General features: G+C 42.6%; 1 protein-coding gene across 4 annotated transcripts in view; it reads right to left on the reverse strand.

Annotated features, from left to right (window-relative positions):
• Positions 1-24652, reverse strand: part of TSPAN32 (tetraspanin 32) — a 61084-nt gene extending 36432 nt beyond the window's left edge. For all 4 annotated transcript variants that reach the window (XM_029582933.1, XM_029582935.1, XM_029582934.1 and 1 more), the window contains exons 1-3: positions 24525-24652; positions 20442-20556; positions 6208-6305 (exon numbers count right to left, since the gene is read on the reverse strand). In XM_029582933.1, the coding sequence (XP_029438793.1) occupies positions 6208-6305; positions 20442-20556; positions 24525-24626 (315 nt within the window). In that variant the 5' untranslated portion in view covers positions 24627-24652. The remainder of the gene's footprint in view (positions 1-6207; positions 6306-20441; positions 20557-24524) is intronic.
• Between the last annotated feature and the right edge of the window lie 1043 nt (positions 24653-25695).

The raw sequence follows: 25695 nt of genomic DNA on the forward strand, positions 1-25695 counted from the left end.
TTTGCTTTTTTGATTGCTGCAGCATACTGAGCTGACGATTTTAAAGTAATATCCACTATGATGCCTAGATCTTTTTCCTGGGTGGTAGCTCCTAACATCATGTAACTACAGCAAGGGTTATTTTTCCCTATATGCAACACCTTGCACTTGTCCACATTAAATTTCATCTGCCATTTGGATGCCCAATCTTCCAGTCTTGCAAGGTCCTCCTGTAATGTATCACAATCCACTTGTGATTTAACTACTCTGAATAATTTTGTATCATCCGCAAATTTGATAACCTCACTCGTCGTATTCCTTTCCAGATCATTTATATATTTATATATATATTGAAAAGCACCGGTCCAAGTACAGATCCCTGAGGCACTCCACTGTTTACTCTTTTCCACTGAGAAAATTGACCATTTAATCCTACTTTCTGTTTCCTTTTAAGCAGTTTGTAATCTACGAAAGGACATCGCCTCCTATCCCATGACTTTTTAGTTTTCTTAGAAGCTTCTCATGAGGGACTTTGTCAAACGCCTTCTGAAAATCCAAATACACTACATCTACCAGTTCACCTTTATCCACATGTTTATTAACCCCTTCAAGAAAATGAAGAAGTGCTAAAGTGATCCACACAAACAGTTAAGTTATGATTGTATAATAACATTTTACATGAAAAATATCAAGTACACTATTTTAAGTTAGAAATAATACTTGCATTATACTTGCATGCACTACTATGATGCCAACCAGAAGTCCCTGCAAAAAAAAAATAACACTTGGAACCCATATGGTATTAGCCCTATTGTAATGTGTGTTGTGTTTGGGCTTGACCCTCTGAAAGCCCTAAAACACTAATACACTTCCTATTAGGAGAATACCTCACCTCAGTCACACATGCAGAACATAAGCAGACCCTCACCAAATACAGAACAGAGCAACCATAAAGTAGAAACAAAACCATAAAGTACAGACAAAACCTAAACTGGAAACCACAAGAAGCCAGACTCTCTATGCAGTGTAACAATGAAAAAACAGAATCATCACATTCCTGAAACATCAAACAATAAAATCCATTCATATACTAAAGACAGAATCATACTAATATTTCAAAAACAGCTGTTGAATTAAAGAGCAAATACTTAAAAACTCATTTACAATTTTTTTAAATGTCCCAAACAATAAAATATTTTAAAACAGCAGACACAGCAAATAACACCCGAAAAATAAAACTGAAAAAGATATTAAAAATTCATACTCTCCATACCTGCAAATTTTTTATTTCCAGTCACTCTGAAACTGTCATGGATTAGTGGGAGTGCACAAAGTTTCTCATCTTTTTCTTTATATATATATATATATACACACACACACATTCGCACACACACACACAAGCTCACATACACATATACTCCCTCTTTCACATACACCCAAGCATCTCTGGCTCTTTGTTGGGATCTGCCAGCAGCCCTGAGCCCTCCTCTTCATTTTGGCTGCTGGTAGGTTGGGGTCCACCTGCAGCCCCATTTTCTCTCTCTCACACACATACACCTCAGGCAGGCTCCCATGCGCTACATCTCACACATGCACAATCCTGGCTGGCTCACATTCTCTCTCTCTCTATCTCTAATACACAAAAACACACATCCCAAGCACACACACACATACACCCACCCATCCCAGGCAGGTTATCATTCATTCATGCACACACACACACACACACACACACACACACACCCACCCATCCCAGGCAGGTTATCATTCATTCACGCACACACACACACACACATACACCCACCCATCCCAGGCAGGTTATCATTCATTCACGCACACACACACACACACACTCATACACACACATACACACACATGCATTCCTGGCTGCAAGTTCCACGATGCCTCTTATTCTTCTTCCTCTACTGCTGCCAGCCTGTACCTCCTTCGTTGGGGAGAGCAGCCATTCTGTGGCTCCTCCTGTGTGCCATCCCTGCAGTATTCAACACTCGCAGTGTTAACACATCTTCTTTGCTCAACTTGTGCATTGCGAGAAAAGCACAGAGGAAGTGCTAGCACCACAAATGTTGGTTACCATGGAGCTGGCACATGAGTAGGAGCTGCAGGACGGGCTTCCTCTTCTGCTCTGGAATCAGTCATGCGGAGTGCAGGCCTCCTGTTTCTTCTGCCACCAGTGGGATTGGGTTCACCGGAGGCCACCCGAGCCTCTCCCTGCTCCCGACGCTGGCCCCCCACCAGATGTGCTGCCCTGTGCAATTGCATGGTTTGCACGCCCGATGGCGCTGGGCCTGCCTATCCTACCCAAAAATATGTGCAGTCCTAAGTTTCAAAGCAGATTTTCACATGTAAGTCTGCTTTGAAAATTCAGGCTAATGTCCGTGTGTACTTTTAACACTGTTGGAAGAGACCTTAGTGGTCCCAAAAGCTTGCATCTTTAAGCACTGATTAGCTTTAGAAAGCTATGAGCTGAAATACCAGGTCTTTGCCCAAGCTGTTGTTTTTCTAATTGCAGTATTTATTTTCAAAAACTTAGTACAACATATTTAGATGAAAAATTAATTTATTTTTAAAGAACTTAGTAATCTCAGTCAATAGAAGCCCTAAGAAGAGCATCTATAATGTTCTTCATACTGCACTGAATAATTTTGGCAAGTTATAACTAACATATAGACATACACTTCATTTTATATATAAACATTAGCTCTGCCCAACTACCTTACTGATTTTAATTGTTTTTAAATTAAAATACTGCCATTAAAGGAGCAGCTCTCTGACTGATGTAGTTGAAGACCATCTATTTTATACGTTGTCCTGTCACATCTGCTTCTTATAACACAAAGATTTCTGGAAACCCTAGAAAGGGAGGGAAATCAGGACTGAAAAGTTGAGCTGAATGTGGAAAACAGAAAGTAAAAACAACAATCTGCTTCTCTGAGAAAATTCTCAGCTGACGAGGTGAGAGAATGAGAATGGGAGAGGAGAAGGGCATACAGGAATAGAGAAAAAGGGATCAGTGAATGAGCAGAGGGTTAGCCTTTAGCCCCATCTAGCTGCAGCTGGGAAAGTTACAACTTCCAAGTTCATAAACTCAAAGGAAGTCAATTTCAAAGGAGTTATTCGTGAAAATGTAACATACTATCGTAGCAATTTTCAAAAGCCATTTACTTGATTAAAATGCACTTACACTTACAATTCAATGGCGTATATTGTAGCAATTTTCCAAAGCCCACTTACACGGGTAAAGTGCACTTACATGCGTAAAACCCAGTTTTACTTGAGTAAATGCTTTTTAAAATCAGGCCCAAAGGGTTCAGGTCATCTCCTAAACATGGAAGTTTATTTTTAAAGTGAATAAAAAAATATCTTATTTTGACCTAATGAAAAAAAACTACAGAATAAACATGCTGCAAACTCAAATCATTCAAAGCAGATTCAATATAAGGAACAATAGTGCAAATATACTGCATGCTTTCCCATCACCAATATCTTGGGACCCCCTCCAGCCACAGGAATTGGTGTGGACACACTATTCACACATGTGTCCATACCTGGGAACTCTCCAGATTTTACTCGGAAACTCATGGAATTTGCATCAATTGCTGGGCCTCTGGGGAAACACTACAAAGCTCTGGGCCTTTATTTATAGCTCCAGCTACTTCTCTTCAGTAAACCTGCAGGAAACAGAAGGGGAGGATCCAGCATGGAGCACGCACACTGCTGACAGCATGTGGGGAGAAACTGGAGAAGGGCTGCAACAGACACAGCTCAGCCTGCAGCTGTAATTCCAGGTCTTGGGACTCAGCTGAAGGTAAAGTGAGGGAGCAGAAGCCAGGGTGCTGTAACATAGGGGGTGGGAGCAAGAGAGTGTTGGCGTAAGGGAGGGATGATGGGGAGAAAAGTGAGTGTGGTGGCAAAGAGAGGGTGTGTGGAGAAGTAGGAAAGGAGTGGAACAGAAAAAACTGATGTGCATTATTCCTTCTCTTCCCCCCAAATAATCAACAGCATTCTCAGGATGACCAAATCTCAAACGTTCCCAGATATTAATGTGCCTAAAAATAGCCCCAGGGCACCAAATAATGGCCATATGTGGGACGTTTTGAGTTCTGGTCACCCAGAGGGATTAGAAGGATAGAGTACACATTTCAAATTTCTCTCTTCTATCCCATGCCTCAACTTCTCTCTCTTGGAGAAGAGACGGGTGAGGGGGGATATGATATAGGTCTACAAAATCATGAAAGGACTTAAATAGGTATATGTAAATCGGTTATTTACTTTCTCAGACAATAAAAGGACTAGGGAGAACTCCATGAAATTAGCAAGTAGCTCATTTAAAACAAGAGATGAAGTTCCAGCTTCCAATCTTGCACATCCCTTAACGCGGCCTTACCTTCCCCCACCCTCCCGACCCCCCCAAAAAACTTTTTACAGGTACCTGGTGGTCCAGTGGGGGTCCCTGGAGTGATCTCCTGCTCCCGGGCTGTCTGCTGCCACTAATCAAAATGGCGCCGATGGCCCTTTGCCCTTACCATGTGACAGGGTATCCGTGCCATTGGCCGGCACCATCTTGTGCTCCTACCATGTGACAGGGGCTGACCAATGGCACCGGTAGCCCCTGTGACATAGTAAGGGCAAAAGCTATCGGCGCCATTTTGAATACTGGCAGCCAATGGTCAGAGTGTAGGAGGTCGCTCCTGGACCCCTGCTGGACTTTTGGCAAGTCTTGTGGGGGACAGGAGGGTCCCCCAAGACTTGCCAAAAGCCCCTGGTGGTCCAGCGGGGGTCCGGGAGCGATCTCCTGCACTTGGGCCATTGGCTGCCAGTAATCAAACTGGCGCCGATAGCCTTTGCCCTTACTATGTCACAGGGGCTACCGGTGCCATTGGTCAGCCCCTGTCACATGGTAGGAGCACAAGATGGCGCGGGCCATCCAGTGCTCCTACCATGTGATAGGGTCCGGCCAATGGCACGGATACCCTGTCACATGGTAAGGGCAAAGGGCCATTGGCGCCATTTTGATTAGTGGCAGCAGATGGCCCGGGAGCGGGATATCGCTCTAGAGACCCCCACTGGACCACCAGGTACCTGTAAAAAGTTTTTTGGGGGGGTTGGGAGGGTGGGGGAAAGTAAGGTATTAGTTTTAAAGGGTTGGGGTGGGTTTTTTGTTTATCGGCCCGATGAAAAAAAACCCACATGTGAATCAGAACCCGAACCGATTCTGGTTCTGATTCACATCTCTACTGCCCAGCACTGAAAAATCCAAGATATCTTTTAAAGATATCCGATTAAGTAGCACATTATCCAACCACACAAAGTCAAATAACTTTAGACCTGCTCAGAAGCAGGTCTAAGTTATCTGACTAACCTTGCTGGATATACCCGATATTCAGCAAGATTAGCAGATATCTCAACCCCGTTCTGGAATGCCTCTGAAATGCCCCTTTTTTATCCAGCTAAATTATAACTGGATAACTACTTATCCAACTATAATTTAAACAGTAAGTGGCTGAATATGTCACATTTGCCATTTTATCAAATAACTTTTGAGTTATCCATCTAAATGGCTTTTGAATATCTACACCTATCTTTAGTCTTCATGACCTGTGTATTATTTTGTGCCTTCAATTAGTTTTGCATGTTAATTACAAAAAACTGTACAAGGTTTTAGCAGTATTGCAGATTTTTTTAATGTATTCCTATTATCAAAAAGATTCAGATAGAATAGCAATTACCCTGGTTATTTTGGATTCACTGAAACATAGAATATGATGGCAGATAAGGACTGCCCAATTTCATTCCTTGGTGCAACGCCATATATCCCATTGATCTGTTTTTTACCTTCCTAATTTGTAACTATGGACCCTTTGTGTTTTTACCTTATTTTCTTGAATTCCATTATAAATTCATAGGCCATAGCCTTTTGCTGAAAAGTCATTATTCTTCCTATGCCTGATCCTTTCTGTACTCAGAATCTTGCTTTTCCTATTAAAAAGTGGACTGCAGATCTCAAAATTAATTGGAATCGGCACTAAAATACATTGCCTTTTTCCTCATGTCTTGAGCTTCGTTTTCTACCTATTATGTTATCATGTTTATGCCTAGCGGAAAAACAGTCAAATTTTATACCACTGACAATCCTTCTACCACCCCAGTAATATGGTAAGGAATTCTGACTGATTCTGTCTGTTCATGCCCTGAAGAGTCACCTACCATTGCCATCAGGCACTCAGATTCCCGCACCAGAGCAGCTGTGCTCAACAGAGCTGAAAGGACCAGGATCGTACTCAGACAAATCCCACTGAAGAACACTGCGGAGACACAACAAACAGGTGATTGTTTAATGTTTATCCTTTCAAATAATACCAAAACAAGGGAACAGTCCATGAAACTAACAACCAGAAGATTCAAAACAGATCATAGAAAGTACTTTTTCACTCCACACACTGTCAAGCAGAGAATCTGTTGTTAGAGGATATGATCAAGGCAACTAGCATAGCAGGGTTTTACAAAGATTTGGTCAAGATCCTGGAGGAAAAGTCCATAACACATTATTAGCCAGAAAGATTAAAGAAAACTATTGCTATCTCTGGGAGTAAGAGGAATTAGGCTACTTTATGGTATCTGCTAGGTACTTGAAACCTGGATTGGCCACTATCGGAGACTGGATGCTGACCTGATGGTCCTTGGCCTGACCCAACATGGCAATTCTTATGTTTTTAGGCACATACAAAAGGCTAGTCACTGGTATCCATTACTCCTGGGGGGGAATTCTGCGCAACTGCGGAGCACAGAATTTCCCTGCTGCGCAGAATTTGTATTTTTTGTAGAAAGGCCTATGGGCCGCGAGCGGAGATAATCCCTCTCGTGCCAAAAGAACAGGCAGGCCGCCGATCACCGAGTGGAGTCCATCCCACTCGCAACAGAAGAACAAGAAGGCCGCCAGGGCCATGAGCGGAGCCAATCCTGCTTGCAGCAGAAGAAGAGTGAGGGCCACTGGTCCGCAAGCAAGGCTCATCCCCCTCACGATCAAAGAAGACAGAAGCGAGAAAGGCAAGAAAGCCTGTGAGGGAGAGGTGTGGTACTGTGTGCTGAGGTTGAGTCTGTGTGTCTCAGAGAGAGGGAGCCTGTGTAAAGGAGTGTATATGTGAGTGAGAGAGGGATTGGGTGTGTATGTATGCATGTGTGAAGGTGGGTGCATGTTTGTGTGTGAGAAGGGGAGCCTACATGCACTGGTAGGTGCGTGTATGTGAGAGATAGGGAGCCTGTGTGTGTATTTATGTGCGCTGCATGAGAGGGACAGAGGGAGACTGTGTGAGGGAGTGTATGTGAAAGGGACAGAGGGAAGAGTGTGAGTGTGAGTGTGTGTGTGTGTGTGTGTGTGCGCAAGAGAGAGAGGAAGAATGTATGAGGGACTGTTTGAGAAAGTGGGTGAATCAGATGGTCGAATAAAGCCCTTTTCCAAGTTTTCTTTTATATACTCTGACATAGCCTGCATCTCAGGCTGTGACAAGGGATAGGTTCTACCTTTGGGAGGCATCATGGCTGGCAGCAATTCAATGGGACAGTTGAACTTACGTAACAGAGGCAAAGTGTCTGCTTTCTGTTTTGAGAATACATCACTGAATTTTGCGTACTGCAGAGGCAGACCAGGAAACGTAGTGGACTTCAAAACCAGAATCATGGGAGACACCAGCTGGACACAGGTAGCTTGGCATTTCGGACCCCACCATACCAGTTGCAGGGATTGCCAGTCGAACTGGGGTTCGTGAGTCTGGAGCCAAGGCAACCCCAGAATTACCGGATGAGTTGAGCATTTCAACACTTAGAAAGATGTTTCTTCTTTATGGAGTGTGCCCACTGACATGTGAACAGGCACAGTCAGATGGATGATGAGACCGGGAAGATGTTCTACTTGAATGGAAGCGATACGGAGACTCACCTCTAATGGTTGAAGAGGTATTCCCAAGATTTTGACGATATCGTCCACAATTAAACTGCCACTCGCACTGGTATCAATAAGGGCAGTCGTAGCGAATGTATGGGTCTTAATGCCCAGGGATACTGGAAACAGGAGTTGAGGGCCAGAAACAGTTGCACCCAAGCTCGGGACCCCCGCCGAGCTCAGGCATTGCAGTTTCCTGGACGAAGCGGGCAGCACTGCAGACGATGTCCAGAAGTGCCACAGTAAAGGCAAAGCCCTTCTTTTCAACGGCAGAGATGTTCAGTGGGAGACAGCCGTCCCCGATTCACTTCCATCGGTTCCACCGTATGGAAGGTTGTGATGTGACGTTCCTTGCAGGAGTGCATGGTACACTTGCAGGCCATACTGGAGAAGAGCATGGAGCCTTTACTTCTAGGCGTTGTTGCAGGAGGTGATGATCGATCCTTCCGGCAAGCAAGATCAGGTCCTGATGACATGTGGGAGTCTCATGGACAGAGAGCTCATCTTTTAGAGCAGATGAGAGTCCATCTAGGAAGATGGCTTGTAAGCAATTCTCTTGCCACTCAAGTTCTGTGGCTAAGGTTCGGAACTCCACCCTATATTCAGAGAGGGTCCTTGACCCTTGACGGAGATGGATTAGGTTGTGACCAGCAATAGCCATCCGAGCGGGATCTCCATAGGTCTGCTTGAAGAGAGTAATGAAGTCAGACATCTTGGAGAGGATGGGATCAGAACGCTCCCATAAGGGAGAGGCCCATGCCAGGGCCTTCCCTTCCAACTGGGACAGGATGAAGGTGACCTTCGTGATCTCCTTCAAAAACAAGGAAGGCTGGAGGCCGAATTGCATAAAGCACTGATTAAGAAAGCCACGACAGGAACGTGGATCTCCATTGTATCTAGGAGGTGCAGGAAGTGCCAGAGTTGCTCTAGGAAGCATAGTGGCCAGGAGGCCCACAGGGTTGTCCATAGCAGTCTCTTGTAGCTGAGAGCATAGCTCCTCCACTGAAGAAGCCAGCGTCTCCAAGGCTTGATGATGTTGCTTTACGGTAGTGGCCAGTCCTGGTAGGGCCCTAGAGGCAGGAGACTCCACAGAGTCCATGGCCTTGGCAACCTGTTGTGCTCGGGGGTGGACCCCTATCCTGTGGCAGTTCAGGGACTGGCCACAGGGGGCAGTGCACGGAAGGAGACATAGGCAGTGTAGGTCTTCACCGCTGGAAGTCCGAGGTCCCCCTGGGAGGAGCCCGAAGGGACCCAGGCCGCTGGGACTTAGGTGGGCCTCGCAGGGTCTCCTGGAAGAGTCAGAGTCCGGCATGCCCACAGACACTGGAAGAACGCTATCAGGTTCGAAGCTGGAGACAGGTTGGAAGAGAGCAAACCAGAATAGAGTTTGTGAGGACAAGGCTAGGGAAAGAGCCAGAATCAAGCAAGGTCAGGCGAGCAAGGTCAAAGTCCAAGAATCAGTCCGAGGAATGGTCAACGAAGCAAGGGTCAAGATCCAGAGGTCAGGCAAGGTCAAAGAGCAGGCTGAGGTCTTTGGCATGTGGCAGGCAGGTCAGGAAAAAGCTGAGGTCTTTGGCAGGCGGCAGGCAGGTCAGGAACAAGCTGAAGTCTTTGGCAGGCAGCAGGCAGGCAGGCAGGTCAGGAACAAGCAGAGGTCTTTGGCAGGCAGGTCAGGAACAAGCGGAGGTCTTTGGCAGGCGGCAGGCAGGCAGGCAGGTCAGGAACAAGCTGAGGTCTTTGGTAGGCAGCAGGCAGATCAGGAACAAGCTGAGGTCTTTACCAGAAAGTCAGTCCGAGGTAAGACCAGGGAGACAAACAATGAAGACAGGAAGAAGTAGGCAAGAAACAGGTATGAGCAGGAACAGAATTGGAACAGAAGGATCCTGGAACGAGACTAGGAACAAGCAAGCAGGAACACAAAGGAAATCTCAGGAACAAACTGACCTGATTGCCAAGGCAAGGAAGTGAGGCCAGGAACTTCCTTTTAACAAGAGTTCAATCAGGGTGCGCCGCGGAACTAGGCCCCGCCCTGGAACCTACATCAGGGCGGCTGGTCCACGCGCGCGCGCACGTGCGTAGGGGCGTGGTTAGCTGCTGAGATGCCGAGGCCTGGCGTGAGGCTTGGCGTGAGACTGAAGGCCCAGCGGCTGCTGCCGTGGGATGCCGGGGCCTAGCTAGACTTGCAAGGGCCACGAGGGAGACAGGACCGGGGCCCGTTGTGTGACCCCGAAGGTGAGTGGTCCCCTGCGCTGGACGACCGCGGGTGGGGTGAGTAAAAATATTGTGGCGATATTAAGTAGGAGGAACCAAAAAAGGAGACCCCTAAAAAAAAAAAATTAAAAGTGTGCCAGCACTCAGGTTAGGAAAAAGGATGCTCAATTAACAAGCGCCCATTTTCCTAACCCTTGGCTGTGCACAAGTTAGAAAAACAGAAGCTCGTAAAATTGAGCTTACATTTTTGCCACAGCAGCTGATTTAAATATTAAATCGGGCGCCCAGGAGAGGTAGATCGGCACGTGTTAAGAGAGCGGGCAAAACGCCCGTTTAATGCGCGCCAATATTGCATTGGCTTGTTAGTAAATAAAGTCCTAAACTGTATAGATTGAAGGAAGTTCCAAACCCATCTAGTTCAACTTTTTGAAGACCGCAGAGTATCCCATGCAATTTCCTACCAGACTCTTAAAGACAAAAATGTACACTCTGTAATAATGTATCAAATAGAGCCTGATTTATTAAGGCTTGTTCCCTTTCTGTGCGTATGGATTAAAAAGCTTGGTAAATCAGACCAAAATGTGATGCTCTTGGCAAGAAAGCAACCAGCCTCTTTTAAAATAATTCCACAAGGTCTGCTTCGTGATTTTCTTATAAAAGCAGCTCTAAAACTTACTATGCTTGTAAAAATGACATCTCAAAACAGCTTTTAATGTCCCATTAGCCTATTGCAGTAAAGTAAATAGATCTTCACCCATTTCTCTTTATGAGCCTCTATGTATTATTTTTTCAGGTTTAGTAATATGGAGTCCGTTAGTGAGATAAGTAGAGTTTCCGTGCTTCGTGATTGGCGGAAACCGAACTGAGCTGGAGACAAAATGTTGTTATCGTTTAGGTATTCAGTTAGTTGTTTGTTTACAACACGTTCCATGATTTTTGCATTGAAAGGTAGATTTGCAATTGGGCGAAAATTGGATGGGTTTTCTGGAGAAAGACTAGATTTTTTTAGTAGTGGTTTTACGATTGCCATTTTTAGTGGATCAGGTACTAGCCCTTGGGAGAAGGAGCAGTTGATGATTTGTGCAATGGGTTTGGAGATGGTTTTAGCGCAGGCGATGAGTAGATTGGTGGGTATGGAGTCCTGAGGGTGTGAAGAAGGTTTGAGCTTTTTTAAGATATTTTCGATCTCTAAGGATGAGGTCGGTTCGAATTCCCTAAGGCTAACCTTTTGTGATGGGACAGCAGCTCGAGGTGTAACTGGTGAAGTGTTGATATTATTCTTGGACTGAGTTAGGAGTTTTGGGATCTTATTTTTAAAGTAGGTAGCCAGTTCTTCTGCTTTGCTTGCTGCTTTATCATCTGGTATAGATGTCAAAGCGGGTTTAGTGAGTGATGATACCAAAGAAAAAAGCGCCCTGGGGTCGAAGATGAAGTGGTGAATTTTTTGCGAGTAAAAGTTTCTTTTTGCTTGGAGAATGGAAATTCTGTATAGGTGCATCGTGGACTTGAATGCTGTGATGTTGGTAGATGTAGGGTTTTTCCGCCAGTGTTGTTCTTTTTTTCTGAGCTCTTGTTTTAAGGATTTTAGATTTGGTGTGTACCAAGGTTTTCTATTGTCCTTGTTTGCTTGATGAGCTTTGGTGATAGTTGGGCATGTGGTATCGGCCACTTTTTTGGCCGATACCACATGCCCGCCAATCACGAAGCACGGAAACTCTACTTATCTCACTAACGGACTCCATATTACTAAACCTGGAAAACCGACACCCTTGTCTTCTCATCCTACTTGATCTCTCGGCGGCATTTGACACGGTCAATCATAACACATTAATAGATCGTCTGTCAGACATAGGCATCAGAGATGAGGCCCTCAAATGGTGCAAATCATTCTTACAGAACAGACAGTACAAGGTCAAGGTCAACAAGGAAGTTTCGCAACCAGTCACCTGCACCTTAGGAGTCCCTCAAGGCTCGTCACTTTCTCCAACCTTATTCAATATATACCTTCTACCACTCTGCCAGCTCCTCATTAATCTAAATCTCATACACTACTTATACGCAGACGATGTGCAGATAATGATTCCTATCACTGAATCTCTCCAAAAAACCCTGGACTTCTGGAACTCTTGCCAACTAGCCATCAACAACTTGCTCACGAGCCTCAATCTGATTCTAAATCAAAGGAAAACAGAATACCTACTCATCTCCCAAGACGGAACCCACACACATCCCAGTACCATCTTGTCTTCTCAATTAACAATGTCCACACAAGTCAGAAATCTAGGGGTTATCCTTGATAATCAAATGAATTACAGATCTCTCATAAATAATATCGTAAAGGATGGATTCTTCAAATTACAAGTTTTGAAAAGGTTGAGACCTCTCCTCCATTTCCAAGATTTCCGTTTAGTGCTGCAAGCTATCATTCTCACGAAAATAGATTATTGCAACTCGCTTCTACTAGGCCTCCCCGCTAACGCCATAAAACCCCTACAGATGCTGCAAAACGCAGCAGCAAGGATCTTAACCAAGTCCAATAAAAGAGACCACATATCACCTATTTTGAAAACCCTACACTGGCTACCCGTGAAATTCAGAATACTATTCAAAGTGCTCTCATTAACCCACAAGGCTCTACACAACTTGGCACCACTCGAGCTCAAAATCCCTCTCCGATTCCACACCTCCTCCAGACCAGTAAGACAAGCCTATAAAAACAACCTACATACACTACCGATGAAGTCAGCATTAAGCAAAAGAGCCTTCTCTACAGCGGGCCCCAAAATCTGGAACTCTCTCCCACCAGAACTCAGAGCAGTGCAATGCTCATCTACATTTAAAAAAAGACTCAAGACTTGGTTGTTCAACCAAGCTTTCCCATAACAGCTTCCTGTGGAACATCTCGGCCAATGATTACCCACCTGAGAGCTATTTAGATCATCTATAGAACTCACTTAATCTATGGCAGTCGAAGACATAACCTAGTCTTATAATTAGCAACTGTTTATTTAACTTAGGCCTCCCCTTATAATTAGCAACTGTTTATTTAACCTACATTAGGCACTGTATCTTTTACTTATACCTATATTAGGCAATGTATCTTTACTGGTTAACCCCATATTTACTTATCCAAGTTATATCGACCTGTTCTTTGTAAGACATTTACTTGTCAATGTTATTGTTCTGTTAAAATGAAAACCGAATTGATCAGTAATTCTGTTATTGGAAAGTCGGTATATAAAAATGCTAAATAAATAAATAAATATATGTCTATATATAAAAATCTTTGTTTTCTGTTTCTATTTTATTTTTTCCCCGGGATTTATCACTCTTTAAGACAACAAGAACAAAAATGGGATCAATTAGATGAAATGAACGACTCATTTTTATAGGTAAGTATAATCTTTTTCTTGTCATAAAGACTGATAAATATCAGGGAAAAATAAAACAGCAACTGAAAATGAAAGTCCCTACCCATCTGGCAATATTCTGTTAGTGAAAACCTAAAAGAGCAATCCACAGGCCACCTTAAAATTGTTCTAAGAACATAAGAAGCTGCCATACTGGGTCAGACCAAGGGTCCATCAAGCCCAGCATCCTGTTTCCAACAGTGGCCAATCCAGGCCAAAAGAACCTGGCAAGTACCCAAAAACTAAGCCTATTCCATGTTATTGTTGCTAGTAATAGCGGTGGTTATTATCTAAGTCAACTTAATTAATAGCAGGTAATGGACTTCTCCTTCAAGAACTTATCCAATCCTTTTTTAAACACAGCTACATTAACTGCACTAACCACATCCTCTGGCTTCTATTTTTCACTTTCAAGGTTCAGAAAATGGGCACACAGTATTAACTATGTGTAGGATAACTTCCCTGCGCTCCTTTTGCTTCTGCTGTGTGCATGTGTATAAATGCATGGTGCTGCTAATCTTGAGCAACACTCACCCTTTCATTTCCTGACTAACTCAAATCGCTAACTGAAATCTGCAGGGTGGCTTGCTAGGCTCCAAGTTACTTAGTTACAGTGTAGCTGTCAGGGCACAATTCTTTGGCTATGCCCTCTCCAGAGGAAAAAATAATAATAAACTGCACTAAATGATCAGAATATATTCTGTAATATTTCAAGAGATGTAACATATTCTTGGGCAGTCAAAAAAAGCCCCCAAAATTTACTGTAATATTTACCATAATTACAATGTAATATATATAGAGACCAAAAAGACAAAAAAAAATTGTAAAAACTTCACGCTGAAACTAAGAATGCTGTGATCTCTGGGATGAAGAGACCCGCCCCCACTGACGTCATCACGCTCAGCGGCGAGCCGGTAAACGGCCACATTCCACCAGGCAGTGGTGCGGAGGGGCAGCCCACCAGTACCGGGCACCTTTAGGGGCAATCGCTGAGAGAAAAAGAGACCAAAAAGACAAAAAAATTGTAAAAACTTCGCGCTGAAACTAAGAATGCTGTGATCTCAGGGATGAAGAGACACACCCCCACTGACATCATCACGCTCAGCGGCGAGCCGGTAAACGGCCACATTCCACCAGGCGTCACGTGCCGAAGGGGTGCGCCAAAGGGGCACTCCCCTTTGTGCACCCCTTCGTGCAACCTTTTGTGCTACGCTTATTTTAATTCCCTTAAGTTTTCCTTTGTTAATTAACCTTTTTCATAGTGTTTAGTAATCCCTTGTTTATTAAATATGTTCAATGTATTTGACTTAGGAAACCTATTTTCCTGCATACTCTGTTTTTAATGTAAACCGGTATGATTTGTATCTGATACAAGAATGTCGGTATATAAAAAATTCTAAATAAATAAATAAATATACATCCAAATGCAATATATATTGCAATACAACATGTACATATTAATCTGTTCTCTGCTCTGGAAAGTAGTACCTTGTGCACCATCCAGAATGGTATCCTGGGTGCTGTGTTGACAAATGTGATAGGCCCCTACTATCTGCCACTTATTTGGCAATAATCTCTTGGCTTAGTGGTGGTCCTAGGATCCAGTGACAAAAGCAGAGGGCAGAAAAGAACATTTACATCTCTTGCACAAAAGGCAGCTAGAGTTTGTCACCTTGATGGTCCTGATCTGGACCAGAGAAGGCAAAAATCTCTCCTGACAGCCTTTGACAGTGGCTGATGTAGAATTAAAGGTCAAACAAGTTTAACAGGGATATGATTCACTTTTGCAAGTTATCCTCTTTTCATCGGGTCAGTGAAGAAATACTGCAGTTACACTGGCTTTAAATAGTATAGTCGCCTAGGTCGCAGGCTGCCTGCATACGCCATTACAGCTCAGTAAAAGGAAGAGATGAGGGAATTGATAGAGGTGATGAGACAGTAAAAGTTTACAATTGTAAGGGCCTATATCTGATAATGGGGGAAAAGCCAATTATCCTTATAAAAATCCCTTTGTGTTCATTTCAGTGTTAGATCATCCTAATTTTAAATGGTTTCCGTTCCTATGTACTCCTAAAGCTCCCTTTAGATATCCTGATTATGAGGTCATTAAGGGAATAATCTTCCCTTCAGAAATGTTCATCTACTGAGTTGTTGTTCTGTTATTCACTGTAATATCTTCAGGATCCGCTGGTCCTTGGTGATCTTCTGCGACTCGAGTGAAGGACTACACCATTCCCTCTACCAGTCGGGGTGCGAGGTGGGCCTGAAAACTGTCAAAACTGGGCCTCGGCTTTTGCATCTGCTGCGGAGCCTTTGATTAGCGCCTTTCCCTCCGACATCCTCTAGCAGAAAGCTGCAGCTGCAGCAGAGTAGGTAGGCCCAGTGATGTTAAAAAAAGTAGAAGGGGTATCTCTGAAAGAATGGTTACTTATATAAGAAAATGTACTAGAGGTGGTTGATCTCCCACTTTGGTTGATGACAACTGTAGCATGGCCTGATGCTCCTTAATTACAGGCACCATCTCCTTGACTTTATCCCAAAACAGACTGTCTCTGGAACAGGGAACATCTATGAGACACTTATGCACATCTTCACACACACTCCTAGCTCTCAATCATAATATCAGAACATGCCATACTGGATCAGACCAAGGGTCCATCAAGCACCGTATCCTGTTTCCAGCAGTGGCCAAGCCAAGTCACAAGTTCCTGGCTAGTACCCAAACATTAAAAAGAGCCCAAGCTACTAATGCTGGTAACAAGCAATGGCTATTCCTTATTGATTAATAGCAGTTTATGGACTTCTCATCCAGGAACTTATCCAAACCTTTTTAAACCCAGCTATACTAATTGCCATAACCACCTCCTCTGGCAATGAATTCCAGAGCTTAATTGTGCATTGAGTGAAAAAGAATTTTCTCCAATTTGTTTTAAATGTGCCACATGCTAACTTCATGGAGTGCCCCCTAGTCTTTCTATTACCTGAAAGAGTAAATAACTGATTCACATTAACCCGTTCTAGACCTCCATTCTGTGCTGTTGGATGATGTCATCCACATGTCATGGCTAATTCAAACCTGCTTGTTGATAATCTTCTTCACATTTTTTGCATGAATTCTCACAGAGAAGCATGAATGTGCTTCTTTTTATTTTGAATATCTTTCCCATGTGGGTAGGTGTAGCATCCTGTGATCTGTTGTGGCACAACTTGCAACAGGGTGCCTTGCAAAGTTTTGTATCATTTTCATCTATTTGGACTTCTGTTTGGATCTTACACCTTATAAATTTAGTTTCAGGTTGCTGAAAGCTAAAACTGTGGGAGCAGGAAATATTTATTTTAATAATTCATCCTCCAGTAGCAGTGTTTGTTGTTTTTTTTATGATTTTCCTTAGGTTTTCTAGTTCTGGAGTGTACATTCCTGCAAGTAGTACCTGCTCCATGGTTTTCCTTTCATTGTACTATATTGGTTTACCTTGGGTATTGTCACAATTGAGGATTCAGCTAGAGCTAGAGGACCCCCAACAGGGACAGCAAGGACTTCAAGGCAGGGTAAGAACATAAGAACATAAGAAGTTGCCATACTGGGTCAGACCAAGGGTCCATCAAGCCCAGCATCCTGTTTCCAACAGAGGCCAAAGCAGGCCACAAGAACCTGGCAATTACCCAAACACTAAGAAGATCCCATGCTACTGATGTAATTAACAGCAGTGGCTATTCCCTAAGTAAACTTGATTAATAGCCATTAATGGACTTCTCCTCCAAGAACCCATCCAAACCTTTTTTGAACCCAGCTACACTAAGTGCACTAACCACATCCTCTGGCAACAAACTCCAGAGCTTTATTGTGCGTTGAGTGAAAAAGAATTTTCTCCGATTAGTCTTAAATGTGCTACTTGCTAACTTCATGGAATGCGCCCTACTCCTTTTATTATTCGAAAGTGAAAATAACCGAGTCACATCTACTTGTTCAAGACCTCTCATGATCTTAAAGACCTCTATCATATCCCCCCTCAGCCGTCTCTTCTCCAAGCTGAACAGCCCTAACCTCTTCAGCCTTTCCTCAAGGGGGAAGCTGTTCCATCCCCTTTATCATTATGGTTGCCCTTCTCTGTACCTTCTCCATCGCAACTATATCTTTTTTGAGATGCGGTGACCAGAATTGTAAACAGTATTCAAGGTGTGGTCTCACCACGGAGATAAATAAATTTATTTATTTATTTATTTGTTTATTTATTTAAAGCTTTTCTATACCGGCATTCATGATGCAATCATATCATGCCGGTTTACCTTCCCTGCAGGTTGAGCCCTTGGGTTCTGGTGGCCAGCAGGACTTAGTCTATGGCTAGAATCGAGGTGTAGGCTGGAATTTGGATAAGAGGCTGGAGACAAAGACTGGATATGCAGGCAAGGCAGGGCTGGAGAATGAAGCAAGGCAAGGCTGGAGACTGAGGCAGTGCAGGATTGGATACAAGGGCTGGGGGGAACACATGGAACTAGGCTAGACAGGCTAGGCAGACTGGGACAAGACAAGGCACTGGCAGTATAGGGAACTGATACCAGGGACAGGACTAGGCCAGACAGGGCAAGACTAGACAAGACAGACAAGGACAGGATGAGGACAAGATAAAAGAGAACAAGGAACACAGATACATGAATGCAGCAGTTTAGAAGGCCCATAGGTCACTAAACATAAGGCCCAAAGGCCAGACAAGTATATGCTAGGAGGCCACAGGTTAAGCAGAATGCCACAGGGCTAGGCAGAAGGCCTGAGAAGATCACAGGGCTAGGCAGAAGGCCTGAGAAGGCCGCAAGACTGAGTTAGAAGGTCCAGAAGCCATAGAGCAATACAAGGGTAGAACAGGGCCAAGCAAGGAGCCATGGAGACTCGATGACAAAGGATCAGGTATTGCAAGAGGTAGAGCTAAATAGGCAAACCCTGCTGAGTCATGAGCCTATGGAGACTATGGCTGGAGCGAGTGCAGGTGTAGCTCCAGGGGGACCTCTGATGGCAGGGAGGCTGCATAACAGGCTGGATCCTAACAGGTATTTTGTGTGAGGGTGTGATTTTCTTAGAGATTATTTTGGGGTGATAGCTCTTGATTGAAGGATTCCGTTAGAGGTCTAAGGTCCTTTAAGTCAGAACAAATATAGTAATTTCGTGTAGCCTGACTGTGCATAATGGACTTTATTGTGCGTGAAGGATGGAAACTGGAGCTGTTACTTGGTTTTCTGTATACAGATGTTTGTAGGTGTCCACTGTTGACTGAAACTGTAGTGTCTAAAAAGTTAACTCTTTCCATGGATTAGTCCATTTTGACAGGGCTGGTGCAAGCCTAGTTGGCGCCCTAGGCAAACCTTCGGTTATTCACCCCACCCCAAAACTTATCTATTGGTGGCAACTCCAACACAGCACGCCCTCCTAGCCACAGCAGTGGCTCCAGTACTGCACCCCCATCTTTGGCAGAATTGGCTCTGGTACAGCATTCCTCTAGACCTCAAACTGGTGTGATTTTGCCAACCCCAAAACTTTAGTGCTCTAGGTGACCACCTAGTTTGCCTAAAGAAAGCACTGGCCTTGCATTTTGAGACTGATTGTGGTGGGATGGAATGTATTGAAGCAATTGTAAAAAATGCTTGGGTGCTACTTATTTCTTATGCTGACTGTAATTAGTTTCTTGTGTTCTAAGAAGTGAAGCTTTCGGCTGAATATCCAGTTAAAGTTACCCAAAGTTGTCTAGGTATTTTTACTCAGGTATGGCCAGATAAATATTGATCTCTATGAAATTGTATGTGTATGCACAACCAAAAAATACTTTGCAGCTAGCCTGGATCCAAAAGCATATCCATTAGTTATCCCATCTCCAGGTGCTCAACAAGCTTATAGGGTCACAGGTGACAACAGGTATAATAATGTGCTCTACAGTATCTGCAGGCAGTCAAGATACAACAATTTACAAGACACCACCTTGCTTTCATGCCCTGGCCATCACTTCCAATGCAGCTTCTCCTTCTGTGGAGCTGTCATCTCTTCTCTTTGTTCTGCATGCATGCAGTTCAAACAGCTCATCATCAAACTGCACAGCTGCAAATAAAGTAAAGTGCTGACGCCAGTAAAGAGGAGCATCTGAATCCATCTCCTTAAAAGTGCAGGGATGTATAGGTTGGCGGCAATTTCAATGCTGCTAACATGGGAACTCATCCGCAGCCAGTACCACTGTTGCAAGGCCCAAAGGTTGACCAGCTCAACAGGCGATGCCAGTGGCATCCTGGGCAATTACCCAACTCACCCTACCCAAAGGCCAGCCTTGATGCCTATTTACACTAAATAAAAATAGGTTGATCACTAAGTCTATTCCATAGCCACTGCTATTACTAGCAACAGTAGTAATGGAATAGACTTAGTGTTTGGGAACTTGCTAGGTTCTTATGGCCTGGATTGGCCACTGTTGGAAACAGGATGCTGGGCTTGATGGACCCTTGGTCTGACTCAGTATGGCATTTTCTTATGTTCTTATAACCAGAGTTCTCTTACATATTACAACCCTAACACCACTTTAAATGATACTCAATCCTCAATTTAACCCCAGCTATAACCACCTACTTTAAACTTTCTGAACTTAGTCTTGTCTTCTTAACTTAAAAGTCTTTTATTTGTTTTTATTGAGTTGTCTAGTCTGTGTGTCTTGCTAGTATTTAGCTCCATTGAGAAGGCACTGTTATTATTAGTGGTTCTTTACAGTGCTGTGTACATCTGGTATATGGTATACAAATAATGATCTTAGTAATAATGTATAGATAATTCATTTTTTGATCTAACACTGCAAGCATTTAACTTCTGTAAACTAATGTTGAACATTAAGGAGAGATCAAGGGTTACTTACCTGTCCTATGAATGATTCGGTAAACATTGGCCTCGGAGGTCACGCTACTAATTACCGTAAAATGGTTGGCGCAATGAGTAACAATGGTCAGTATACTGACTGCTACCCCCAGGAGCTGAAAAAAAGGAGGGAGATCACAGGATGAGAACAGAGGAGGGACGACAGGCCATAAAATAACTATCTAGTAGAGTAACTGAGGGTCCTCATCTCTAGTGAGTGAAATGGGTTTGGATGATCTCAGTCTTCAGTGGAGAGGTATCTCAAAACTTCCTGCAGTTTGCAGTCTACTCTTAAAAAGAACTAGAGACCTGCAAAGACATGGGAGAGAAGGTCCCTATCATAGAGATCATATCTGATCTGTTTAGTCTGACAGTGTATTGTAGAAAAATACTCTTTCCCCATACGCATGTCTTAATATAGATTATAAAAATGTATCAAAGATTGATAAATGATCATGAACAAATTAATGATGAACAGAAACACTTACAACACTGAATGAAAAATCACTTGTGACATACATTTGCTAGGAAATTACTTGCAAGAGGTAAAAGATGAAAATAATTTTATAGGGACACTGTCAAGGTTGGGCAAATAGAAATTTGTCACTTGTACAAGATAACACGTTCTTATTTCAGTGTTGTGATCAGTTATCATGTATTTATTTATGATTTGAATTTCCTGTAGCCATTTGACTTTTGTTGTTTAAAATCTTAAAAATATAAATACGACTGTTTTAAAGCCATGATATATCACATTGGAAGGACTCTGTTTACACCTATGGTGTAATTCATCAGCATGTACTGTTTCAGCAGGATGAACCAATCCTGTTCCCTTCAAGTGCATCTTTGTTTATGCACCACAGTGGAAATAGATCTCAGCAGCTTTCATATTCCCATTTTACCAATCCTGCAGTGCTTCTTTACTCATCTAGCACTGAAATTTCAGAATAATTGCCAATCTTACAGAAAAATAAGCTCAAGGTACAGACCACAAAAATATACTGCATTTTTAATTTTGTGATCTGATGTCACCAAAGGGTTTCAGAGTAGCCAGGTTTTGAAATCGAGCCATCTGATTATATAACAGTCCTAGCAAAAGACACATCAGGAAACTCGGCCCTGTAAAGGTTGACCAGAACACAAGCACAGAATATATCTCAAAATAGTGATATGATGCCATATTCTTATCCTGGAAGTTAAAGGAGCACTCCCACCAACTCACACTATATTCCTGTGCATTAAGCAAAGAAACAGAAAATATTTTTAGTTGCATCTGACATGTTGCGTTTTCATGATTTTTGGAGCCCTTAAATATAGAGTTAATAATGAGAATGCCATTTTTTATTTTTTACTAATGATGTCACTGAAGATATAGTACGTTCACTTTAGAATAAGTTCACTGAAAAACAACATTTAATTTATGTTATGTGTGCTATATACTTACAGATTAAAGGATCACCAAAGCAAGAAAAGTAAATTGTTTTTTCCATAGGCTTATAATGAAAGGAAATTTAATATATGTCATCAGTAACATCACTAGGAAACAAATTAGTTCTCCCCAAGTTAGCTGCTTTTTATTTTAAAGGATTCCATAAATCTAGAAAACAAACACATTTTACTTCAACTGTATAGATAGGGTTGAATTTTCAAAGAATTATGGGGTAGATTTTAAAAGGAGCGCATGCGCACATGTACGCCTGATTTTATAACTTGCACGTGCAGGCGCGCGCAAGTTATAAAATCGGGAGGTGCACAATTATGCACCTTGCGCGCGCCAAGCCCGCGTCGAGCCGCGCTGCCTTTCCCCGTTCCCTACCCCCCCCACCCCACCTTCCCCTCTACCTTTTTCTTTTTTTTCTTTTATTCCAAAACTTACTTCAGCCCTGGGGCTGAAGTTGTGCGCCCCGGCCGACTCCCGGTGTGCAATCCCTGGCACAGCGGCAAATGGCTGCTATGCCAGGAGCCTCTGACCCCACCCCCGCCCTGCCTCGCCCCGGACCACCCTGCCCACGCCCCGCCCCCGGACTGCCTCTTTAGTAAAGCTCCGGGACTTACATGCGTCCCGGGGTTTTACACACATCCCCAGGCCCTTTTGAAATTAGGCCCAGTGCGCATACCTTTTGAAAATCCAGCCCTATGTGTATAAAAATCAGCACATATGAGCGTAAAAAGCCTGTACTTGCATAATGGTATTTTATAAAAGCGTGAAGTATGTGAAGGCTTTATGTTTTGCACGCATATATATGCAACACAAAAAAGGTGTGGTCTAGGGACATTCTAAGCTGGGGCCAAACAATTTCATGCTATTTTAAAAGAACACTTGTTGGACATTTGCCAACTAGACTGGATCTCTAAGGTCGCAGATAGGGCCCCACAGTGTCTATGTAAAAAAAAAAACAATGTATGTATATATATATATATATATATATATATATATATACAACACACACTAGAGATAATGAATAATGTATTAAAGTCCTTATAAGAGTCCTGTAAAAAATAGAACCTGCTTCAGGTTATTGAGAAGATAGTTGCTTGATGAAAATATCTGTGCAATAGTTTAGTTGGCAGCTCCTATGGAGTCTGTACAGCCTGAAATGTTCACAAACCGAGCACAGGCTGCTCCAACAGAAGTCTGTGACAGTAGAGTTGTTTGTTAAGACTTCCCGCTATGACATTTGCCTGAAGTCTTGAATGCCGCAACTTTGCAAAGCATGTTTAAGTTTTGCTGAAAAATTTCTCTGATAAGCCTGACAATGCCGCGTTAGCACAGATTAGTTTTTCTATTGAAGCAATACAGTATTTATTTATTTATTGGTTTTTGTATACCGTCACTCGGGTTCCATCGTAACGGTTCACAACAATAAATAATAATGCACAATAAAATCTTTAGACATTATTCTCCTCCGCCTGAGGAAACCAGTATTGGCGAAACAATCTTAAGGCCTTTTGTTGGGGTGTGCGCTTAGCTGTGAACAACTCTACCGACACAGACTTCCGATTGGAGCAGCCTGTGTTCGGTTGTGAACATTTCAATCTATACAGGCTCTCGTAGGAGCTGCTAACTAAAAGAACTACTGCACAGATCTTTTCAGCAAGCAACTATCTTCTCAATAACCTGAAGCAAATTCCTATGTTTTATAGGACTCTTATAAGGGCTTTAAATTATTCATTAGAATAGATGTAGCATTTTCTGTTTTTCATTGCGTGTGATAGCTAGGTATCTTTTTTATTGTGATTCTATTAATAAATATAAATAATTTCAGTCTTCTGTGATTTTGCAAAGTGACCTGTTTTTGAATTTATAGTATGTATATTTATTAGGAACACTATTAATTTGATTCACTGCTTTAGATATATTTCTTTCTCTCTCTCTATATATATATACACAAACATACATGCACAATTACTAACAAATGCTTTTATAGTTGAGCACAAGAAATGGAGAAGCAGAAATCCCTATCAGTGAGAGAGAGCTTTGCTTCTGTTGTTAGTCGAGTGCTGACATATCAGCTTCAGACAGACATTTCACTAGCTGTATCACCTTCGCCTCCATACCAAACATTCAGAGCTGAAAGAAAATAGTAAGAAAAAAAAAAAGGAAAACTCTTTTTTAAAACTTATTAAACTGGCTTCCTCTCAGCTTTTGGTACCCTTTCCATATTGAGTGATCCTAACTTTGACAAATAAAGCTAAATCCTTCCACAAAAATACACCAAAAGAGGGAACTTGCTTTCATTTAAATTTAGGCAGTTATACAAGCGGTGACATTTAGCAGGTAAATAAAGCCATACGTGATCCAACTCAGAGTAGGCACTGACAAAACACCTATTTGTCTAAAATAACCTACACAGAGAAACAATGACACTGGTTTATTAGTAATGCAATTCAATTTATATTTGCAAATAAAACAGTGCAACTAATAACTCCATAAAATGTGAAGTTTTGGTTATAAGGATAGATCAGTTAGAAGCGCTCATGCTAGTTCTTTGCTTGCTCTCTGGCCAACACAACTACTACACAACTGCAGGAGCCTATCTCCCTGAGTATAAGGAGTAATGCCTTTTTCTTTACCTCCTCTTACCATAACAAAGAGCCCAGTGATCAGTAGCTGGAACTTGGCAACTCGAATCCATTGCTTCTGTTTCATATTTGTCACTTCTCTTCCTTTTCTCTCCGCTGACATAAAAGACACTCTATCCCCTACAGATCCTTCGCTGTCAACCATGTGACAAGAACCAGAGGTGGGGCTCAGTTAGCAGTAGGGGTGTCTCATGTGCATCTTGGGAAAGTATTCCTTAGACTGGAAGCTGAGAATGTCTAAAGGATTCTTTTGCTGTTATGTCTGTCCCTTTAGGTACTGCAGGTCTGGCAAAAGGCTAATGATGCATGTTACAATATATATGAAGGTGACATTGAAAAATTATCACCACTTTCACAGCAGCTGTTACTTCAAGAGACACATAAAAAACTTTTTCAATCTCTGTCCTCATCCCCAACGTTTCTGTATTTCTCGTATTTGACTTTTTTCTCATTTTTTAAAATGATTTTCTTGTCTTGATCAGTCTGGAGTTGCCAGGCTAATGTTTTGGGTCCATATTCAACAGCATTTAAACTGGATAACTTGTGATTTACAAGCTAAATGCCAACTTTTGAATATTCCTGCCACTATTATTTTCAGCGTGATAACTCATTATCCCGCTAAAATTTAGCTTGTAACATAGGAGTGTTCTGGAGTAGAGTTAAATTACACCAGTTTAAGTTATCCTGCTAACTCTGGTTTGTGCCACAGAGTAGTCCTAAAGTTAGCCAGATACAATATAAAGGCTATCTATAATACAATTGGGTATATTCAGCAGCACTGCCGCACCACTGAATATCCCAACAGAGTTAGCCGGATAAGTTTATCCAGATAACTTTGCAAATCAACCAGTGACCAAATTTTGCCCTCTTTGATTCTGCTCAGTGCATCTGCAGTATCTCTAGTCTTTTCTTCTCAACTTTGCTGTATAGCCAATAGATATTCACCTCCATAGTGAAAAGAGGAGGAATGTTATTGTACTAAAAAAATGAGATGTGTATTGGCACAGGTGTGAAAAAAATCAACTGGTTTACCTAACCAGAATATTGTATGTATTTTCCCAAATTTCACCAAAATTGAATTAAAAGTCAGTCTTGCTTTAAATAATCTTGTGTCATTTTGCTGTACCTTTCAGAATTTTGAGATCCTTAGACTTTTCAGTTAAATCAGGCAG

This window comes from Rhinatrema bivittatum, chromosome 17 (assembly GCF_901001135.1).
Source record: "Rhinatrema bivittatum chromosome 17, aRhiBiv1.1, whole genome shotgun sequence".
Classification (NCBI taxonomy): domain Eukaryota; kingdom Metazoa; phylum Chordata; class Amphibia; order Gymnophiona; family Rhinatrematidae; genus Rhinatrema; species Rhinatrema bivittatum.